General features: G+C 36.4%; 1 protein-coding gene across 7 annotated transcripts in view; it reads left to right on the forward strand.

Annotated features, from left to right (window-relative positions):
* The window catches only part of FHIT (fragile histidine triad), a 624,940-nt gene that overhangs the window by 189,909 nt on the left and 411,985 nt on the right, over positions 1-23,046 (forward strand). For all 7 annotated transcript variants that reach the window (XM_026088087.1, XM_026088088.1, XM_026088085.1 and 4 more), the window contains one exon: positions 7,918-8,039. In XM_026088087.1, coding sequence (XP_025943872.1) covers positions 7,940-8,039 — 100 coding nt within the window. In that variant the 5' untranslated portion in view covers positions 7,918-7,939. The remainder of the gene's footprint in view (positions 1-7,917; positions 8,040-23,046) is intronic.

Raw genomic sequence — 23,046 nt, forward strand, 5'->3', positions numbered from 1 at the left:
TTTCAGGTGCATAAACTGACTGTTTAATGCCAGAAGAGGAATAATCTTAAAAAAAGGATAAAGCTTTAAAAGAAACAAACAAACAAAAAAAACCAAGCAGAACCAAAACTGATAAAGATCAAAGAGAGGCAGCAGGAAGACATGAATTATTGCCATGTAAGGTTTTCCCCTAAAACTTAACTTGCCTTTACTGGTGTTTAAAAGGGATATGAATTTCATTTTGTTCTGGAAGTTTTAAGTTTAGATCTAAAAACAACTGGTGTATGCTAGTACTGTATTTTGCCTATAGCTTTTAAATAGACTAACAGCATTTTTTTTTTTTTGTTGAGTGCATCTTCAGTTTTAAATGTTATGTTGAGAGCTAGACTTGTTGCACTTGAGACAGGCTTACATGCATACAGCTTTATTAGTGGGATCCATAGCTGATGGCATAATCAGCTCTAATAATGAAAGCTACTTTTGGGGGGAAAAAATAAAACAAATGGAGAGGAAAAAAGAAAAGGGAAATCTCTTCCCAGGAGTCAGTCTGGAAGAGAAGCATGGAAGTCTCCCAGATGAGTGTCCTCCTCTGGGTGTCCTTTCCAGTGCAGCAGGTGGTTCCTCCTCAGTCTTTTTTTTTCCCCCCCACACAGGGACTTTATAGTTTTCATCATGGCCACGGCTTGGGTGAAGGGGTACAGAGCTGCAGGTAGAAGGCAGGCTACGGGATTGCAAAGGCATCTGAGCACTGTATAGATTAAGATGCTTAAGCACTATGCAACAGACCACAGTCTATTTTAAGTGTAGGTATTTTGGCTTGATTGACCATGTTAAGAAAATGGCAGTATATTTAAATGGTAATAATTTTGATGTTTTCTTTGCTACTAATCACTTAAATAGATTAAACAGGTGAAGCTGCAGGTAGTGGATTCAAGTCCGTCATGATCTATGTATGACATGAGATATCAGTCCTTGCGAACACCACCCAGGACTGGTTGCCTGCATCACATTTAATAGGGATTCTGTTCAGTTGCTTCTGTGGGTGGTGAAAATGGAAAATATTCCACACAAGCTTGTCCTTTCAACGCCATGCAGAGCACTAAATACTAGCCCCACGGAAAGAACCTAAGCTATGACTGTCAAAGATACGTGAGCATCTCTCCTAGTTTTATAATAATCTGGTCTTTTCAGAACAGAAATAGCAATGGGTTGCTGTATTTTAGCTCACTGAGAGGAAGAGGTTTTTTTTTTTTTTAATTAGAGACCTTATTCTGAAATTGGAAAAACTCAAAATACATAGTTAAATCTTGTAGAAGGATGGGAGTGGAAGATGCTGTGAGATAAAACCACTCTAGGGACAAAGTGCTAGTAGGAAAACAGAGTGATTTTTTAGAATAAAATGCTTTCTTTTTGTTAGTGTTTTTAAGGATTCTTTGATCAAAGTAGCAAATCCCGACTGCTAGAAACAAGGACATTCACTGATATGTGCTTGAGTTTAATATTCTAAATGAGATGAGTTTCATCCTCACAAAGTGGCAGTGAGGGGATGAGTAAAGAAAAAGCATGAAGAGAGAGGAGAGATAGCATGCAGGGTAGTTTTTCGTTGTACATCATTTCTTGAACGTGATGCAGAATTCAGATATCTAAGTATCACTTTTCACGTAACCAAAACTTTTTAGAGGGAAAAATGCCAAACATGCATTTAAGGAAATAATTTTGTGGGCTAAAGGGCACATTAGAAAATGCCATAGAAAAATCTGAAGTTAGCCATAAACGTAATTTACTGGAGAGTTACTTGGTTCCTTTGACTACAGTGTGTGGCACAGTTGTCTGTGTTGTTGAATTGAAAAAAGCTTTTTTTGGTAAGATTTTTAAAAAGCAGATGAACTAAGAAAAATTTCTGAACAATTATTTTAATTTTTCCCATATACATTTTATTTGTTTTTACAGTGAAATTGAATAGCAGAGTAAGAGGTGTCAGGATTAATGAACAAGTGACATTAATACTGTAAAGTGGCAAACTTTAAATTTAAAAATACTTGAAAAACAGTCTGAGGAATATTCATTCACATTAGCACAGAGAGATAATGGCCTCGTAGATGGCTTTCTTTAATTTACACATTTTAAGTTAGTGGCGTGTTTTGCAATACCTTACGTTCTGTTATTATAAACTGATACATAATTTCCCTAAAATGGTGCCTGAGTGATTGCTTAGCAATAGCCTAAAGCTTGGTTCCCAGCTGGTGGTGATTTCAATGCCTAGGAGTCAAGGACAAGTACAGGCATACCTTGTTTTATTGTGCTTAGCTTTTTTTGTGCTTTGCAGATATTGTGTTTTTTACAAAYTGAAGGTTTGTGGCAACCCTGCGTTGAGCAAGTCAATTGGTGCTGTTTTTCCAACAGCATGTGCTCACTTCATGTGTCTGTGTCACATTTTGTACATTGTTTTTTTGGACATAATGCTATTGTACACTTAATAGACTACAGTATAGTGTAAACTTAACTTTTATATGCACTGGGAAACCAAAAAATTTGTGTGACTCGCTTTATTGCGATATTTGCTTTATTGTGGTGGTCTGGACCTGCACCTGCAGTATCTCCGAGGTATGCCTGTAGCTGTACAATAAAATGAAAGGGCATTGTGGAGTGCTAGCATCACCTCAGTTGGGCATTCAGGTGGGAGGTCTGCTGAGGCAGAAAGGCACCCTAAGAAGTCAATGGAGAGCGTACTATCACTCTTTATGGTCACTACAGAGAAAGTAGTTTCCAAAGGTATTCTACTCTATCTGTCTCTGACTATACAGATGACTTGTAACAAGCATACACCTAACTTGATATCTTAGGGGCCTGACTTTAGGTGAGATTCATTTGCGTTCAGACTTTCCCTTGTGTATTTGACACCAACAATTCTATAGGCTCAACTCTTAAAATGGAAAAAAAACAACCTGCTCCCCCTCCCCGCCAACGCTAGAGAACGGAGACCACTCTTCAGATTTTTTCTCAGAATTGTTAAATGTATGAGTAACATTTTTATAAGGCAAATGTAATGTGCATATTCTTGAAATTTTACAAATTATATATTTGAAAATATTTCAGCATATCTCAGTATTTGTCTTAATTTTAGCACTCTTAGTTTTTGGGGTGTAATGTAAAATGCCAATGTAAGTTTCTTTCTAGTGCAAGTTATACAGATCTGAGATCTGTTGTTGCTGTAAAATTACTCTAGTTGCTATCTTAGCCTTTAGTACTATATTCCCACCTACAACGGGAGGAACACAGCTTGAAGGAAATTTAATTAGGAAAATGAGGCAGATGAAATAGGCAATGTAATGTATATGGGCAATATGAAGAAGAGTAAATACACTTTTTATCTCAATAGTCAGAACAGAAACTGTGTTAAACAGGGCTGAAATTTTCTTTTATCAAAAATAGATTTCTTTCCTTTTCTAGCATTACTATGTAATTGTCCTCCTTATTACTGAGATTAAAAAGACTACTATCATTGAAGAAGAAACATCTTTTACCAATTGTATTTAGATTCTTTTTTTAGCTGGCACTGACCTCCTCATTATGCGAAGAATTGAAATACCCTGAGGAACAGACTTAGTGAGGAGATTACAGTCAGCTGGGAAACTTTGTGCACGCACTATTTGCTTCTCATGACCTGTATACATACACCTGTACTGTATAGATTTCTACTTGTTTACAGGTCATTCAAACAATAAGCAGGTAGAATTCAGATGACTGAAAACCTAGTAGGCTGGTAATAGTTTCCTGCCTCACTGCACTCTGGCACTTCAGCCTTGCAATGCTTGTGTGACGCTGCACAGTCACAGATTTTTTTCAGTTGTACCCATTACTCATTTCCCTAATTAAAAAAAAAAAAAAAATTATTGGTTCTGTGCACAGAATACTAGATCATGCTTTGCAAAAAAAATACAGAAAATCACTAGGGCAGAAAACAGCTGAAGTAATAAGTAACAGGTAATGAATAGYTGTTTATGAAAAAAATTCCTATAATGCACTTCCATGATTGGAGAGGATGACAATGGGAAGTCTGCAGTATTGCATAGTGCAACCAGTACAACCTGTACACTTGCTTGAAATAAATACCATCTTTAGTCAGAATCAAGAGATGGAAATATACTACTCAGGTATATTACTATATAGTCAACAAATGTAAGAGCTTTTAATACATGTGTTAATCTTACCCATGAAATTTCAAAATGTTCTAATAATGATTTCAGCTCTTAGTTCTTGGTCAACCTTCAACCTGGCTTTTCAGATTCTAGCTTAGGGAGTTGTGAGGCCATTGCTTCATCTTAGTCTAGCTGTACTAGTACTGCGCCTTCCTTGGTTCTTTTTAAGAAAATGACAGTGAAATAAGTAAAGATGCATGTGGTAGGGGAATCATGAAAACATGGTATAGTCAATCTAAACAATTCTATGACCCACTGATTCTACAAATGAATCCATGTAGTATTTTCTGAAAATGCGTTTTATTGTTTTTAAAGCATTGAAAATACCTGTCATATATTAGATATAAAGCAGTGGTGACCCAAATTCTATAGCTAGTAATGCTGCATATTTTTATTTCAGCAAATATGTTGAGTGTATTTAAGTAGGATATCATCCCAGCAGACAAAGAACTTCTTTAAAAATCTCTCTAGAAGAACAAAGTACTGTGTTTGGCATTGTTTTTGGTATGTCCGTTGGATATAATTTTTGTCTAACACAGCTTAGAGTTGATTTTAATTAGAGCATTCCACTGATCTGACAAGGTGTAACTGATGGTGAAGGTCCTGAGGAGACCCTTCTCCTTTACAGTGTTACTATGGATTGCAGATGTAACACCCACAGGGTCGATGGAGACTAGACAGAATGCCTGTGGTTATGTAGATATTTGTAGAGTCGTGGCCTTGTTCTCCAGTTGAGAATGAGCTTCTTGGGCAGGGGGTGGGAGGAAGGGAATTCTGCTGCTTCCCTTCCTAGCACAGGTTAGCTGCTGGATCAGTACGTACTGCCTACAGTGCTCTGCTCTAGTTCAGGTCAACCAGAATTTCTTTTTTGGAATTTGAGCTCCATTTTGTTATTCTGGTACTTTCTACCCACCAGTTCATGGTACTAGTTCTTTCTGCCCTGAGGTGTTGAACACTCAGGATTCCCCATGAATTTAACATCTCTTGCAGTGAAGGTCCTAAGGGCACGGTACTAGTCCGCTATTAAATCTAAATGAGATCCCAAATCTTCAGAATTAGCGGTGGAGAGGAAAATGTGGGGTTTTGTGTGTGTGTGAGTTAGTATAATAGTAAAGGTAGAAGAAAACCTCTTCACACTGATTTTCTTGGTCAAATAATACATACTTTTTCCTTTGTTTATCTAGATTGTTTTGGTCTTCACCTGTCCCAAATCTACTAACTGCAGTAATGTTTTGACTCATGCAAAACTTATCTTGGGGGATGCCATTGCCCAGTATTGATATGAATCATGAAGCCCTTAACACACGCCAGCCTTAGTTCCTGTATTTCTCAGAATTTGTTTCATTCTGCAACTTGAACAATTTCACCTGAAGGATTGAAGAATTTCACAGCATACGTTTCAGAGAGAAATTTGATTATTTTTAACAGTGAGTTTCAGAGTCGCCATTAGACTGGCAAGACCCATAGGAGCTAAGGGCCCTAGTAATTCAAGTACATAATTAGAATAGAAAAACACCAGGTCATGAGTTTCTTGCTTCCCTGGAGTCTCAGTTGTTGAAGCATGGGATCTAGACTTTATTTCCAAGGTCATCAACCTTATGCTGAAATTGTTTATTATTTTTGGCTATGGCAACAAACAGCCATAGGACTTCTCTTGGTGGATTGCCTAAATCTCAGGTTCTCTGCCTCCTTAAATCTACTTCAGAAGTGTCAGATTTTAAAATCAGCATCTATATTTTAAAATCTTGGCTCTATGTGTTAAGTGTATTCCTTATCTCCTGGACAGTGCTTTTAGTTATCAGCAATCTGGAAGGTAGAGAAAAAAAGATTGGTAGTATTTTTATTTCTGTCCATGATTTTGCTAGGTGCAAAGGCAGGTGAGGTGGTGTGTTTGTCCACCACTGAAGCTACTATCTTACAGTTTCATCACCAGATGGCAGTACTGGTTATTCCACATGTTTTGGCCTTGCGTCAGGAACATTTCCTTCATTGAACAGAGCACTGTGTCTCTTTATCATATCATATAAAAACATTCTGATGAATTAACCAGAATGAGAACCCCTCCCATAGGGGTTGCTGATTGGCTGCTTGAGAGAAATGGGAATGATTTTTTGAAGTCCATAATAATTATTTTTTTCAGACATCAGCAGAAGATAAAGCAGGTGTTTCCTCTGGGAAGTGATTCTTCTAGTAGCTAAAGAGACTGATTTTGTATCCTGTCGAGTTTCAGGTTTAATATATGGTGTGGGACACATCTTCTCAGACACTTAATCTTCTGTTAACTTTTTGGAAAAAAATAACACAGCGCCAAATATATATGCATTTATTTTAGAACCTTTTCAGATCTCTGAAGCAGGAATGGCACACTTCCCACTCTTTCATAGTCTCCTCAAGCCTTTCCCTTCATCTGTGGGATAACAATGTGCAAAATCAGACATGGTGCCTGCTTTGGATTCACTAGAGAATATGTATTACATGAATATCCAGCCATTTGAACAGTTAGTGTTTATAGGTGTTTTTTTCTGGTGTAATGCCTGACTAGATGCATCTGCTATCCTTCACTTAATTTAGTAAAGTTCTTTTATGGAATCAGGTAGCTGAAACAGTCAGAACTTCTTTCCAAAGAACAAGTACAAGTGTGTGCATTTAGAGAGGATTGTTCTATGTACTTTTTGGGGGGGGGACTAATTAATATAAATCTTTTTGATCAAGATCCAAGCAAAAAAATACATACCAAAGAGCTGAAACTTGTGTCCAGTGGTTTGGGTCTTATTGAATACATTATGCTTGCAAGAAAAGGACTGTAGCGAAAGACTCCACATGACTCTAATAATGCCTTCCCCCAGCTGAAGCAACTTACAAAATTGATTTTTCTGATTAATCACTTGGTTCAAGCAAGGTAATGTTATTGTAGTGCTTTGGATGTATCTGAAGTATTGTCACATAATATGCATCATTACTTCATATTACTTCATATTTTGCCCTGCAGCATCTTGGATATTTCTGATTGAATTAAATACTCTAAATACTCTCGGGCTTAAAGACCTAAAATAGAGTCCGTTAGGTTTGTGCCTTAGTTAACTAAGAAGGATTTTCATCCTCACTGTAAGAGAGGAAATGTTAGTGAATGAAAGTGGGCATTTTGAGCTTTGTGTAAGAGAAAATGTTGCTCACAGCTATTGATTTTCTTTACATTTCATTTGCACAAACTGGAAAGCATGTACTGAAAATGAGTGACTGATAGGCTTTCCTTAATTTGTTTATATTTCTTCTATTGAGGCATTTCTTGGAGAGGTTGATTTAGAAAATGTAGTTTCTTTACTCCATAAATCCTTGTGTGTATTGATTTGCGTTGTGGCACATGTGAAATATACAAATGCATGTGAAATATTATTCATGCTTTTTCCAAGTGCCTAGGATTCAAAAATGTGTGCAACAAAGAAAAAATGGCAGTGAGGGGCAGAAATGGCATTCTGTCCTGAATTTTGTAGCCCAGCCAAGATCATGAGAAAAGACTTTAGGAACTTGCATGCAAAATTTTTTGTTTGGTAAGAAGTCACACCATCACTTTAAAGGAGAAATTGTTCGGCACTTTAGAAAAGCCTTACCAGCTTGGTTAGCCAAGGGGKCGCTTTCTTTTAGTAGTCCTTCTGCTGCCCAATTTAGCTGTCATCTTCCTGTTGTCTGAAAATAAATTCAAAGCCAGTCTCTTAATCATCTTAATGATTTTCGCTTTCAGATCCTGAAGATTAGTATTTATAATGTTGAGATTTGGGCAGCATCTCATCAAGCCCTCTGTGGTCTTCCTGAAGACGGAGCTCTCCTTTGCTCTTGTGAACCGGAAGCCAGTCGTCCCAGGGCGTATCCTTTCAACCAGAGCCTCAATCATGAGCGCGTATGGGCCGTTCAGCGTTCTGTGGAAAAGTGGGAGATACTCTGCACGTTCTGAAGGCCAGGTAGGATGTTAATCAGATTTATTCTGAAACCAGTCAGTGGAATGTAATATGCTTGATCGGTGTTGCAGAACTTCTAAAAACGGTTGCTTAGCAACTGTGACCTTAGAGGTGAATTTCTATTGATCTTTTCACCACAGAAGATGTATAAACAACCAGGTGCTACTAAAAGCATTTTAAAGTGTATCGGAGGTGGTAGTGTTTAAATTTCATATTATGCTAAATAACACATCCTGTTTCCCTTTTAATAATGTCACTTATTTTTAGACATAGTAACTTCTTTATGGAAAATTTTCAACTTCTCATAGCTAAATGTACACAATTTGTCAAATGGCAGCAGAATCCTGTACGAAGACTATTTTTGGGGGGGACAAATTACGTTGATTAATTTAGGTGGGAATGGATTAAATAAACCATCTGTATACCATACACATTTCCTGAGGAAAAAATGTTTTAAGTAAAACTATTCTGTCAGTCAGAAACTTTGTAGGAACTCAATTCTGCAGGATGCAATATCCCCCTAGGTAGTCTCTTTTGTAGCGTTGCATGTTATTTCCCCATCAAAACTACTGCTGTGTAACTTGTGCTTATTTCATTGGGTGGAGGTGGAACTTTTCAGAAGTATTTAAGACTGATTGTTTCATTTCTATAGAGGTCCGTGGTAAAACTTCAGTAAGAAGTAAATTAGGCAATGGCTGAATGTATGTTGGAAAAAGAAAACCTATACCTGTACATACAGAGTAAAAATAGGTGTTAAATTTTTATTCAGCATCACTGAATTTATCAAAAGCTTTTATGTTCTGCTGTAGTTTCGTGTTACTTCTTACAAGTTTTAATATATAATTTTAAATTTAGTATAGTTTCGTGTTACTTCTTACAAGTTTTAATATATAATTTTAAATTTAGTAGCTTTTATATCTACAAACATGTTTTTTTTCTTCTCCTGAAATACTGAATCCCCCTCTCTTCCTGTCGCTTATATAGAATACAGTTATTCAAAATAAAATTAACTTCTCTGTATCCCAATTTTGAATAGTTGCTATTTGTTGCAGATGTCAGATGATTTGGTTATAAATGAATAGCAAAGACGCATAGACTTTATAGAAACTTTAAACATGTGTTCCTATCTCACCTGTATGTTTTAATGAATTAAATGAACAGTTCTTCTCAACTCCGAGGTCCTGCAGCAACCTGCCTAAAGTATCTGATGTAAATCAGTGTGATTTACAGTTTTATCATATTTATAGCCAAAATATTTTCAAAGCTATCTAAAGACAATATCAGATCACTAATGTTTACAGATAGTGTAAATGCCTGCACAGTACATTACTATACGCATTGTCCAGGTCAGAGGGTAAATAAAATAGTAGTAGACTGTGTGTGGATGTTTTAAAATGATGATTAATGACTTTGTCAATTAATTAGGTAAGTGAACAATTGCACCTGTTGTTAAATAAAGAAGAGGTCTTTCAGATGAAAGATACTTCTTTTAAAGTTCTGTGATGGTCTAGAAGTAAGAATTTAAGGAGCCTATAAAACTTAATTATTACAAGCTTCTTTCCTTCTTAAGTATTTAAAGATTATAAACTCTAGTTGCACAGTTATTGCTGACTGTTTGGCAGATGCATTTATTTGCTGAGGTTTAGCTTTGTTTTTCCATAATGAGTCTTGCAGCATATTTTATAGTGTCACATTGTTTTAATAGCTCATGTGTTATAATATACAACGTGGTCTTTGTTTCTCTGCTGAATAAATGTTCAGGTAATAAAAACAAAAACCCAACCCTTTTCCTCTCTCGTTATGATAAGAAAAAATTAAAAAGATCATGATGCAAAGGCTAGAATGCCGTATGTAAAATAGAGCTAATTTGCAGTTGTAAGCCTTTAAAATGTCCGTATAAGGCAGCATTCATCTCAAGACCTGGCAGTAACAAGTGTATTTTCTTTGTTTTATTGCAATAATTTTATCCGCCTTGTCTTTGGCACACTTGTGACATTCCTTTTCATTTTTTTGTTTTTTCAGTACAAAATAAAATATTAATGCATGCGAATTAGAGAGACAAAGGAAATCAGTTTGAAAGCCAGCTCACTCCAGGTGGTGGCTTTAATTAACTTGTAAGGTTGAAATTCCATCTTGAAAAGGAACATAGGATAGGAGTTGTGAAATTGCTGTAATAGTTTTAAAATCCAGTTATACTCTGAAAAAAATCAGTAAAAATGGTCTTGTGGAGTTCAGTGTTTGCGACTCAAGTAATGCCAAAGCATGTTTACTCAGTTGATACATTTAAAAGTTTTGTTTTGTTTTTTTCTAGCTGTCAGACTTGTGAATTCAGCTTGACACTTGAAAGTCATACTGTTCTAATAGTAACCAAGAGTAGGAATAACAAGAAGATACTGTTCGTGGTAAGGAAAGATGTGCCCTCTCCCTCTCTCCCGGGGAGAACTGCCTCAATTTCCCCAGTATTAGACTTCTGTCTAATGAGCACATTCTAGTTCATGGGCACATAAACTCGTTTGTGATATGATCCGCTTGAGAGAGGAGGTAGTGATTATTGCAGATTCTTGAATAAGAGGTAACTGGGATCTTGAGTCAGAGTATCTGGCATGAAACTGGTATCTATACTGCCCAAGCTAAAATATGTATGTTTGTCTGAGTGGCGCTAGTAGCAAATTCATTTACCTCTTTTGGCACAACCAGTGGATGGAGAGGGAGAGCTACATGTGCAAGATTGGTGTGTGTTTTCAGGACATCCAGTCACACTGCTGCCACCCAAATGGGAAAATTATTAAGACTCAAAGGTGCCTGACCACTCTGTTGGAAGCACATCAGGCCTCCCTACTCCCAAGAAAAAATTAGATGAGTACCTAACCTGCTCTGTTCTTGCATATATTTCCAAGGGGAAATGGGGCTTCCCTGCCCCTTATCTGTCTTATTTCAGAGTGGCCAGGCACACCGTAGTGTGTGCAGTCTTGGTTAATGAGACATAGTTTTTTTAAGAATACAGAAATAGTACGATTTTGCTTCAGTAATGCTTATGGATGCTTCTGGAACCAAGAGCTTAGGTGGGAAGAGCATATGCTGTATATGTCTTAGCAGTTAGCTTGGAAGTGAGGAGGTTGTGAGCTGGTTATTGTACAGAAGTACAAATCCCAGCAAGTTTACACATGAACCAATACTGTTTTCTGTGAAAAGTGGAGTTCCTGTTTCCTATTAGTGCTGTTAATTTGCTGCTCTGTGAAGAATGATCATGAAATGTCATCTGTTGGCTGTCTTGAGCAGATAGATAGTTGTCTTAGAGAAGGTAGTTATTCAGTAGCTGGAATAGTGCAGGGTTATGTCTATAGCCAGCAAATGCATTGCTTGCATTACTCAAAATGCACAAGGCAGGAATTGAATCAGCTTCTACTGTTGTCTTCTCTCTTATTTCACTCTGAGTCTTGTTGCTTCCATAGTTCAGAACTGTAGAATTTCTTTTAAATAAAATCCATCTGCTCATTGATGTGGGCTCTTTGCTCTTTAATATGGCTGCAAATACTTTGAGGAGGACCTACCATTTTATTGATATTTTCCTATCCATACAACATAGCTTTACTTGGTTTTGTTCACATCTTCAGTAAATATGGACTGATTTTTTTTCATCACTGCCTTTCTCATTGCATTGTGCTAGGTTCTTGCTTTCATCTTGAGTTAAACATGAAAAATGAATTTGAACATTAGTAGAATCCATTTGGGAACCAGAAGTTCTATTGTAAATAAAATTATTCATTTTTTTATGTCATTTTTTTTTCAGCAGACAAGGTATTGATCTTTGGATTTCTGTTCAGGATGCCATAAGGAGAACTAGCACAAAAGGAACACGGCAACGTTTGTAAATAGATTGAATGCAATATGGAATGACAGAGACAAACATCAGATCTATGGCAGTACTATATCATACAAAACATTTTTCAACAGTTATTGAATTGGTTATTAAAAAGAACAGGCTTTCTAACTGGGAACAGTGAGCTGAGAGTTATCAGGATCAAGCAAATTTAATAGTAATTTGTGGTGAACAGTGTGGCCCCTTCAACAAGAGTGCGTGCATCTGCATGTAATAAATTAGAATAAATGCTTTACAATAATTATCTTTGATTATGAAAAGTTTTTTTTCCATTTAAAAATCTAACACTATTTAACTGTTACATACTGAGTGTTGCTGGCATATGTTGTATTCTTTTTCTGCAGAGATCTGGTTCTTCCACCAGAAAGAATTCTGATTATGGGGAATAGAGAACATACAGAAACCTAAAGCATGTGGTATTTTCTGGCAGCTTCATCACTATATGAAGTTAATGGTTGTTATTTGTCACTGAGGCAATATATTGTGCTAAGAGTTACTATGGCTTGTTCCTTTTATTAATAAAGTAGAGGAAACATTAGTTGAACCAGATGCTCCTTCAAAGGCATGATAACCTGAAGTGTAATTATTCTGAATCTGTTGCATGAGTGGGATGGGATCCCAGGTCGTCGAATGTAAGCATAGTATCTGTTTTGCTGTACAGCGTGCGTGTGTGTGTGTGTGTGTGTCTGAGCTCCCTTGTCAAATGCTGTCAGAATTGACTTATTACTTGAGACTGACACATTCTGTATTGCAACAAAACAGTTGCTGCTTAAGAGATTTGCATCTAAAAAAATCCTTTTTATCAGCAGTGTATTAATGTTTTAAAAAGTAAGCTTAATTTTTAATTTAATTATAGTTCTGACAATTTCCATTGAAGATAGCAGGCTTGCTCTGTAAAGAATAGGATTCTCTCACAAGTTTGGGTGAAAACCATGGTGCTTATCATGTACATGAAGTTTTTATTCTTCCTTAAGTCATGCAGTTGCTGTTTGTTGTGATTTAGTTAGCTTGTACGCTGCACATACTGCATTTATGCTACATAATTATGAATTTTACACTTTTTAGTATAAACAAGTGTTAATATTTGCCATAAGACTAAGCTATAGAAAATAAAATTCAGTTATATTGCAGAATATAAATACTTGCATTTGCATATTGCAGTAATGTACACTGCACTGTAACAGTTACATATTATACATATCCAGCCCTGGGGGAGAGTACTCTTAGTGCTTTTTACAGAAGCTTCATGTACATTACTGTTATTATTAATTTGCATTAGCATGATGCTAAGGAGCAGTCATGAATCAGTACCATGCTGTCTTAGTTCCCCTTCAAGCAAAGAGCTAAAAATAGTTTTTTTTCTGTAAAGACTTTGTAACCTAAACATGAGCCTTGAGACAGTAATGGAGTTGCATGAAGACAGAAAATATTGTTCTGGACAATAAGGAATGAACTTCTCAGTTGAACTTCCCAAATTTTCTTGGCATTCTAGGAGGAGAGTGTACCAGGAAGAGTGATGAGGTAGCTTTGCTGGTATAGAAAAGACCTCCTGAGTGGGAAGAGCAGATATAAATGATGGGTCTTATTTGAAAATGCAGGAGGAATATAGAGTATGTTTCTTCAGGAGGAATGCAGAAGTGATTGACTCATTTTCTGTATTGTCAGGATTTGGTAAATTCTTTTCAAGATCCCAGACTGAAGCTGTTTGTCATCAAAAGAAATTCTTAGGTTTATTTTTCCATCAGATCCCAAATAAAGCTGTTCCATAACTCTTCCCCATGTGAGCAGTCTTGATCCCTTAAGTAGAACTCATTAATATCAGTAATGTTTCCTTGCACAAATGAGAGCAAGAAAAACAGCTCCTATATTTAATTTTTTTAGTTGAAGTAAATTGTGGAGAGGATAAAGAGTGGGACTGCCCCTTTGGTAGCGTAGCAGTAATCCAGTAGATCAGCTTCACTGTACTCTCAAGCTGCCTTCTGAGAAAAGGCTTCTGCTCAAACAGACCAAGAAATGAGTGCTCAGCTCTGTGTGTGCAAACCGCTTGAATTTAGTAGCAATGAAAAGTCCAGTTAATTATCTCAGAGCTGGAGTCATTTTGTTTGCAGTCTACAAACAAAAGGATGGTGTTTGACTCACATTAGGAAATCCTGCTTCTGAAGATAATAGATTCAGGGCTGTGTGTACAGAAGCTTGTCTGTCTGTCTGTCTCTTTTTTTCTTTCTTTCTTTCTTTTTTTCCCCCGCTCCCCTCTTCCTCCCTCCCTGACTCTATCATTTGGTCTGGTAAAAATCCTCTCCCTTCAGATCTGACCTCACTTGAAAGGTTCTCACTGTTAGAGAATGTCCTTCATGGTAAGGATTTACCTATTCTGTTTGCACTGTTATAATTGCATTAACGTAGTGGCATTGATGAAAAATCCCATTGTAAATGCTTTGTGACAGTGCTTTAAGAAGAAAGAAAATATGGAAATAAAATCCAAAGTATGTTTTGCTGATTTGAAAATGGAGCAAGTTGTCTACTAAATTATTTGTTTGCATGGATTCTAAGCATGTTTGCTAAGAATTTGTGAGGTTATAGCATACCTTAAATTGGATGAGGCATTTAAAAAGCTTGATTAAGGCCACATGTGAGAGAAGTAGTAGCTCCTAGGGTGGAGCCTGGTGCATGTTATAAACATGGGGATATCCATCTTATCAAATGCTATAAAGGGATAGGCAGTCCTTTATCAGTGATGTGTTCAGCTGACCCTCAAGTCACACTATTAGAAAAGTGATGAGACTTCAGAATTGGGCTTGAAGGTGTGGGTGTCGTAATAGGCTGGATCTGTGCAATTAAATGTCTTCACTGCATTGCTAACATATGCTGAAATCCAGCTAAAAAAATACTGTTTTAGTCTAATCCATTTTGTTCCCCGCTCATCATCATTGTTGTGTTTGGAAGTTGTAAATGACTTTAAATCAGAAAAACACATGCATAATCCTCTCTACTGCTTTGGGTATTTCGGAGGCACTCGCTGTACAGTTTTGAGGGCATGTTACTCATGTATGTCATCTTAAAGTGGAACTGCATGTCCTTACAAGCTCCAGGGACATGCAGAAGAATTTTTGAAACATAGTCTAAGAGTCCTTACCATTTGGGGTGAGGTATTATGTATACTTACACCATGCCTCTAAAGTAAAGAGCAATGTGGAGACCTCTTTCTTGTCATCATGAAGAAATGCAAAACATCTAAATTTTAGTAGTTGCTGATTTGCTGGAAAAGATGAAATGTCACAGAGGTTACCCGCTGGCTTCCCAGTATTGTGCTTTTTATTGTTCATGATATTGTTAAAATCCAGTTTTATATGAAAGCAGCATATTTTGTGAAGCATGAGTATATTTCATAAAATTTACATTCATAACAAAATGATTTCACTATATATTAGGTTAGTTACAGCCTCCCATTTTGTTGTTTATCCTCATTGACAATGTGTAAAGCATGTTAGTATTTTCACATCAGCTTAGTGTTATAGTAGCTGACTTAAGTAAATTTACTTTGAGTTCTTGCAATTGGGGTGGCAGACATCACTTGGAAAAAGAGTTTACCCATTCATATTTTAGCATAGCAAGAAACTAGGATAAATGTTTAGTGASAAAAGCGTCATCCTAAGGACCTGGAAAAAGTTAGTCATGTTTAAAAGAGAGAAGCAAAGCTATATAGAAGGAAGCAAAATTAAGAGGTAGCACATTTTTTTATAAGGAAAGGCAGGGAACCTGGGGCTGGGTTCATAAAAGGTGAAATGAGTATTTATTTTGAGGTTAACACGTAGTTGACATTCCTGTTATTTAAAAAAAACTGTGGAAGTCCTGTTCATAAATAATGAAAACTTTTAGTCCAGCAGTTATTTGCTAGTCTAGTAGAGAAAAAAATTGTAATTGGTCTGGTTATTGTACAAACATGTCATTTTAATACTTTTTATTGCATTAGTAAACCCAAACAAATGCAACAGTTATAAATGGGCAATAGATAACAAATGCAAAGGGGGGTGTGCGTGCTGCCATTGCAATTTTGCCATTATAGAAAGCTTAAGTCCCCACATCAATAGCAGATATCAATGTCCTTTACCTTTCAGGTGCCAATTACCAAGAACTTCATAAAAGAAAAGAATAAAAGATTTTTTTTTCCTCATGTTATCACATAACTGTTTTCAAATTCAGCTTTTTTAGTCTTTTAAGTAGTTTCTGACTAATGAAGGAGATGACAGTTGCACAGCTATTTCTGTTACAGTTTCTGCATGTGTAGGACTTTTTGTGCTCAACAGTTATCAGAATGCAACACACACATAGTTAACCGAGTTTGGGCAAGGTATTGCAAGGCTTGCTCTTATGGCAGAACATAATTAAAAGAGATGATTGGAATATATGGTTATTCATAATAAATGTCACACAATTAGCATAAGTGATGCAATACATGCAAAGTTTCTGTTTGTAATGAAAATAGATTTTCTGGAAAGTCAATTCGAGATTTCATTTGTTCCTTATTGTTTCTAGTGTATTGGAATATTTTGTGCTATTCGGTGTACTACAGCACCCAGTATTTTTCTCAAGTACATATTTTTGAGAGGCATCTGATATGAATTTCCTGTTGCAACTTTTAAGAGGAGATCTAGTGATATGATGTTTACTTGCCATCTCTCCTCTGCTCTGAATCTAGGGAGTTTGCTGTGAAGAGCCTCATGTATAGTATTTTTCCRTCAAGAGAACCATAAATTAATATTGGAGCTTGACATACTATAATTATAACCTAAAGTAGATGTTTCATAATTTCACARGTAATGATTTTTTAATTTTACTTTTATTATTTAAGGACCTTAGAAGACAGTGAGTAAGGGGAAAAAGGGCATGCCATGTACATGAAAAATAAAAGGAGTGCTCTCTAAACATAGAGAAAGGAAGGAATAGTACTCTGTGGTGTATAATCCCAGTACCTTTTCAAGAGCATAAAGACCAATTAATAATATCATAAACTAATCCCTTCACACTACCTAGTGTAGATGTCAGTCCTTTGAGCGTAAATCCATCTGTTTTATCCCCCAGTGAGTGCAGACAGAGAAATCTGAACATAGTCCAGTCACTGCTGCTGATACTGGGTCTGTTAAACACGTGCTCCAGTGTAAAGCACCCCAACAGCAGCACAAAACCCTGCGACTGGTGTCCTAGACCTTGCAAGTCCCTGCACTGAGTGAATGTGCACCTCTCCRCTTACCTGTGGGCCTTTCTGGACTTCAGTCAAGAAGGTAGCACATGTGGTCTCTCCCCTTTGCTCCCTAGAGCTGCTCACTTGTGCTGCTTCATTTGTTTAGGAAATGCTTTTTTCTGTGGGTTTGAACCAGCAGTTGAGACTGGTCRTCAAGGCAGTGATTCCAAATGGCCCTATAATTGCTTTGCAGAGCTTTAGCTAAGGGTCAGACACCTTCTCTGAACAAAGTAATTGGATAAATTATGTTTTAATAAGTTGTCCTGTGCAAGTCAGATRTGAACACAGTGCACAATGGAGGTTTTATTGTAAAATGAGGYGACAATAGAAAACAGAGGTTTTATTGTAAAATGAAGCTATGGTAGAAAATTGAGTACATTCATTGATACAGATGTATTTTACTCTCACTCATACCATATCTAGGTGTTTTATTGTAAAATGAGGTGACAATAGAAAACAGAGGTTTTATTGTAAAATGAAGCTATGGTAGAAAATTGAGTACATTCATTGATACAGATGTATTTTACTCTCACTCATACCATATCTAGGTTTTTAAGGTTGCACATGCACGCATAGTCTGCTGTTTGTTTGCTAATGTATTTTAGCCTTTGCTGTTCCTTGTAACCTGCTGAGATCTAGTATGTTTCTGATCAAAGCATGGAAATCTCAGCACCTCTCAGTGAGATTTCATGAATGGATGTTCACAGCGTACAATAAAAGTTGAAAATACCCCTACTTACACTTTTCATTTAAACGTCATATTGCATCCTGACAAGTGACCTCTCTAGGGAAATTCCCTTAAAGCAGTTAATTTTCTATCAATACCTGACTTCTCTTTTTTAACAATGCATTTGAGATGATTATAGTTATCAAGACATCTTTCCATTTTAAAGATTTGAGTTCGGGAGTTATCTTTGTGTGTTAATAATTTGGAAGTATGTTGAGAATACCTCATCACTGTTTCATAAAATTGGAAATTGTGTATAGCGAGTATTAGTTAAAATATACATGAATTGGGAAACACTCCTTTTTATGCAGTCTGGTCTGGTGGCCTTGACATAGCTGAATACAAGGTTTTGCTTTAATGGGTATCCAAAAATATAACTGTATTTATGAATGTAGTTTTGCAAATGTGTCATTGAATCTTTCTGTATTTCTTTTTCTCTCATTTCCAGGTAAAATATGCCTTGTTGCAAGAAAAGAATACATGACACATTATATATTTCTGTTCTGTCATAAAAATTGATGTTGTCGCACTTCAGCCATTGTAGTTCAGTCACTRTAAGCGCAGGTTTCAGGTTTGTATTCTTAGGCTCAGTTCTGTTAATGATGATTGGGTCAGAACAGAACCTAGCTCATTTTACATGTAGTTCACTCTACTATTTTCATACTCCAAGGATAAAGTTAAGAAAAATTATTATAAAAATAYGGTTCTCTAAATAAGTTGCTTTTCTGGCCGAGAATGCACTCAGAGCCCAATCTTGAAAACATGGTTACATTTCTGCTGATACAGTTCAATTCATGTGTGATTTTGCAGGKGGAGAGAAGGAGGAAAGGAGAAGTAGAGAAAGGGGAGAAAGAAACAAGTTTTTTATTTGTCTTCTGGTTTCTGACCTTTAAGGTGCGTCTTAGTCATGCTTATAGACTTCTTTTGCAGTACACTTCTTAGAAACTTATTAAAAAAGGAAAGGAAAAAAATTAAGTAGTTCATGCCATGCCTTGATTCCAGAAACTTTAAGAGCATAAAATATAGTAAGACTTGTGATAACATTGAACAATACATGAGAAATTGCCAGACTCTTAAGATTTTGCCAGAGAAAGTTGAAAAATGACTCGATCATATCTGTCTRTATGGGAACACTATTTCCAGGAATAAAAGTCATATTCTAACAATGGCATTAATAACAGCAGTGATGATAAATTTGAAACTGGAGAGATGTGAACTATAAGCAAAGCAAGTTTTTCTTAAATATTGAGAGTAATGTAACTGAGACACATTGCCAGAGTTAAGGARCATTTGGTATCTTTTGGTGCTTTGAAATCAAGATTTCAAAGTACCAAACTTCTCTTTAAGGTTATTAGGAAGTTAACATCTTGATGGAAGAGTGATGAAGATTGAATCTGTGCACCAGCATGGAGGAATTCAGAGTAGGTGATCTCTCTGATCTTACTCTCTGAATAAGGTATACTGTTGGTGGGACAACAATGAGATGTAATGTATTTTTTTTGTTTTCAAGTCTGCAAAATGAAATCCTGTCTTCTGCAGAAGAAAGAGTGCTAAAAGGAGGGAGGAAGAGATATACATTAGGAAGTTAGGCCAAAATAATTGGGTAACCTTTCAAAACAGGGGTGGGTGTTGCTTTCGAGTGGCATCATTTAACTTTGAAAGTCATAATRGAGAATTACAAACAAAACAGCTTTATCGACCTACCATTTGATATTCCTGCCAGGAGCTTGAAAGGGGACATAAAGTCACTCCGATGCTAACCGTCTATTAACAGCTGATTTAAAATTTGTTAGAATGCTACTTACCTTAGGTATTACTGATTGTATTTCTTTAAGTTTATACACCTTCTGTGAATTGCTTTCAATGTATGACAAAATTGAATTACTTTCAACTGCATCTGAAGAAGGTCATTGTTTTGGGATTCTAATTTTGCATATTCATGAGGATTTAACAGGATACCTCTGCCAAATGCTCCCTACCTGCTGAATGCTTGGGCCCAGGGACCACCATCACATTTGAAACATAGTCCAGTGCTCTCCTGTTAAAGCCAAATGCTGTGTGTCTCAATGTTTTATTGGAATTTTTGGCAGAAAGGGCTGCCTATGATATTTGCAAAATGAAATTACATGTTTCCTCCTCCCAGATTTATTTAGCTCCAGGTAGTGCAAATAAAAGACAAAATGAAAGAAAACTTTTTAATATACTTCACTCTGCAGAGCTCCGTTGTGGTGGAGGGAAATTACTTTAGGAGTGAAAACTTTATAAGCACTTTAAAATAAGATCAATATATTTTTCAAATGACTTTCCTAAAAATTTGTAGGGAGACACTTTAGTAACTAAGCTTACATGGCTGCTTCTGTACAGTTGCAGAGGAACTGGAATATTGCAAGAAGGCTTCTTTGTTGTTTTGCTGCAGGCATTTTGAGTGCATGTAAAACATGGAATTGCCACCTTTGCTTAGGTAGCAGTAGACTTTTCAAGAAAAAACAGCCACCTAATTAGTGTCTAGTCAGGTGGAAAGATGCTAATGATATATCTCTGCTCAATTAATGTTTCCCTGCTATGACCCCATCAATATTAATAAAATAATTTCTATATGCTTGTCTTTCAGAAAAATATCTGAGTTTGACCTGGAGAAAGTTCATCACAAAAATATTGTGGAGTTGGAGAATTCTATTTTTATCTTATTCTGAAAACAGCAGTGTTAATGGAACACTGCTGACTTAGCGTAATATATTGCTGAGGTTACTTTAGTTTAGAAAACAGGGAAAACATCCCCTTTTCCTCTTCTGTTCCTTAACCAAGTAAAATACAATGCCTTTGATAGTGATTATAAGTTGCTTATAGATACACATGATATTGAATCATTTTTATACATATGTAGAAACATGCTTCTTACATGAAGGTGTTAGGTATTAGCTGAAAGAAACTGATAAAAACAGATGTTTGCAAAAAAGCAAAAAACCTCAGAAAAAGATTAAAATAGCACTTGTGTATTCAGTTACACAGGTAAATGGGAGAGATTTTTAAACTAAACTGGTCTGCTTTCCTTAATGCTTACATTGACCTTAGTGTTTATCATGTAGATCATCTAGAGCTGTTCCTTGCTCAAAATTTTCCTGATTTTCTTGCATAGTTAAAACTTGGGAGGAAATGTTTTAGTGCAGCTATGGTCTTTACCGGTCATTAACAATAATGAAGTTGGTGCAGATCTTATTAAGACCTTCCAGGCTCTAGAGAGAGAACAAATTAGATTGCCTGTGTTGGAAAGCATATCCTTATATCTAACACTTTTTAGAAGATGGTACTAGCCAGTTAAGGAGAGGCATGAAAGTGTAACTTGATGAGGTTGAAAGAGCAGGATTAGCCTACTCTGAAGACTGAGCCAGCCKGTTCAGATTACAGGTTGCTGGTTAGCTGTCTGACCTAAGGTGCATTTGGATGGTGACTAGTGTACATATACCTTACCCTTAACAGCTGTAGCTACTGTCACATAAGCAGGATGCTATCCTTTGGTTCTGGATATCCTGCCAGGCCTAGAGTCCCTTTTTTCTAGACTGTCACCAGGGCACTGAGGGATAACTCTGCTGTAATGCTGTCCAAACTAAGCTTAGACTGATGATGTGTCAAAGASGTGGTAGAAGGCAGAATGAGGAGAGGCAGCTTTCATTAAGGATTTTTTGGGGTGGAGAGGTAGTTTCAACAAGAAAATTCTTTTATTCTTGTTGATATTTGAACTCCAGTGGCACAGGATCTCTTTGTGTTAGCTTTAGTTAGCTCTAAAATGAAAGTTGGACAAGTACTGCTTTTCCATACTATTTCCGTAAGCTCAGGTTAGCCTCTGAAGATGTCTTGTGCAGAAATAATGAATACGATGTAGGGTGGGAGAGGCTGTAACACTGTGCAGATATGTATTTCTATGCTGTGCTCCTTTAACTGCATAAAGAGTTCTCTGTTTTTATAACGTTTATATCACTGGAGTCTTTATATACAAACCTTAAACTTGTTTGACCCATTTTTAAATGAAGGGGACGCAAGATGTTGAAATGAGATTATTTCTATGTAAGTGAATGATACACTTAACCTAATGCTCTAGTGAGAGGCCTGGTCAGGCTTACTCATCCTTAAAACAAGAAAAACTGATTCATGTGTATGGTATTCACATCAGCATTGTTTTGTGCTAAACCTGTTATGTATTGCGAATTCTTTATTCTAGTTGATGATTGTATTATTTTTCCAACGTTTGTTGATCTCTGGGAAGCCCACAGATTTATCTGCTATGTCTGTGTATGATACAGCACTTACAAAGTGGACGATAGTCTGCAAAACTGACTGCTATAACTATCCATTAGTTTTGTGCGCAAGTCAAATGGATGGTTATAATGCTACTTACGTAGGCCTCTTTAGTTCAGAATTGGGAGAAYTGTATTTGGGATATATTTGGAAAGGTAATGCATTTTGATCCTTGTAAATTAAATAGCAGGATGTGTAATAGTATTTTGACATGAATGGGAAGCAAAGGATCTCGCATTGCTAAATACAAGAGAATAAATTCATAATTTAACTGACCAGTAGAAATGTAAGGGCCCCCTTCAGTGTAAGGGTTGGATTGATTTTGTGCCTATACGCTCCAAAAAATACTGCTTTTGAGATGTTCCTCCGTTGTTCCCAACATGGTGTGTGCAGTTAGGGGAAACACAATGACATACAGTGCAGCTTAGAATATTTTCTCAGATTCTTCTTGATCTTGAACCATTGCATTGATGGTACCTGAATGAAGTTAACTCAACTGAAGTGCTGGTCATAGGGGATCTTTTTAGAATGCCTACACGCTATTGGAGTAAAGAAGATAACGTGATTTGATAATTGTGTTTTGTCACAACTGAAGGGGTACAGAGAGCCACTTTATTTGTCTTTTTAAATAATAAAAGTCAAATCAGGATTGTCATCTGATCTATCAGAGAAATCAACAGCAATAACCATCTTCCATCTCATTATTTCCCCTTTCCTTTTGAAACTTTAATCTTTGCATGAAAAATTGGCCGTTGCCTTAGATCTTAAGTGTTTGT

Source organism: Apteryx rowi, unplaced genomic scaffold, assembly GCF_003343035.1.
Source record: "Apteryx rowi isolate R43461 unplaced genomic scaffold, aptRow1 scaffold_75, whole genome shotgun sequence".
NCBI classification, from domain to species: domain Eukaryota; kingdom Metazoa; phylum Chordata; class Aves; order Apterygiformes; family Apterygidae; genus Apteryx; species Apteryx rowi.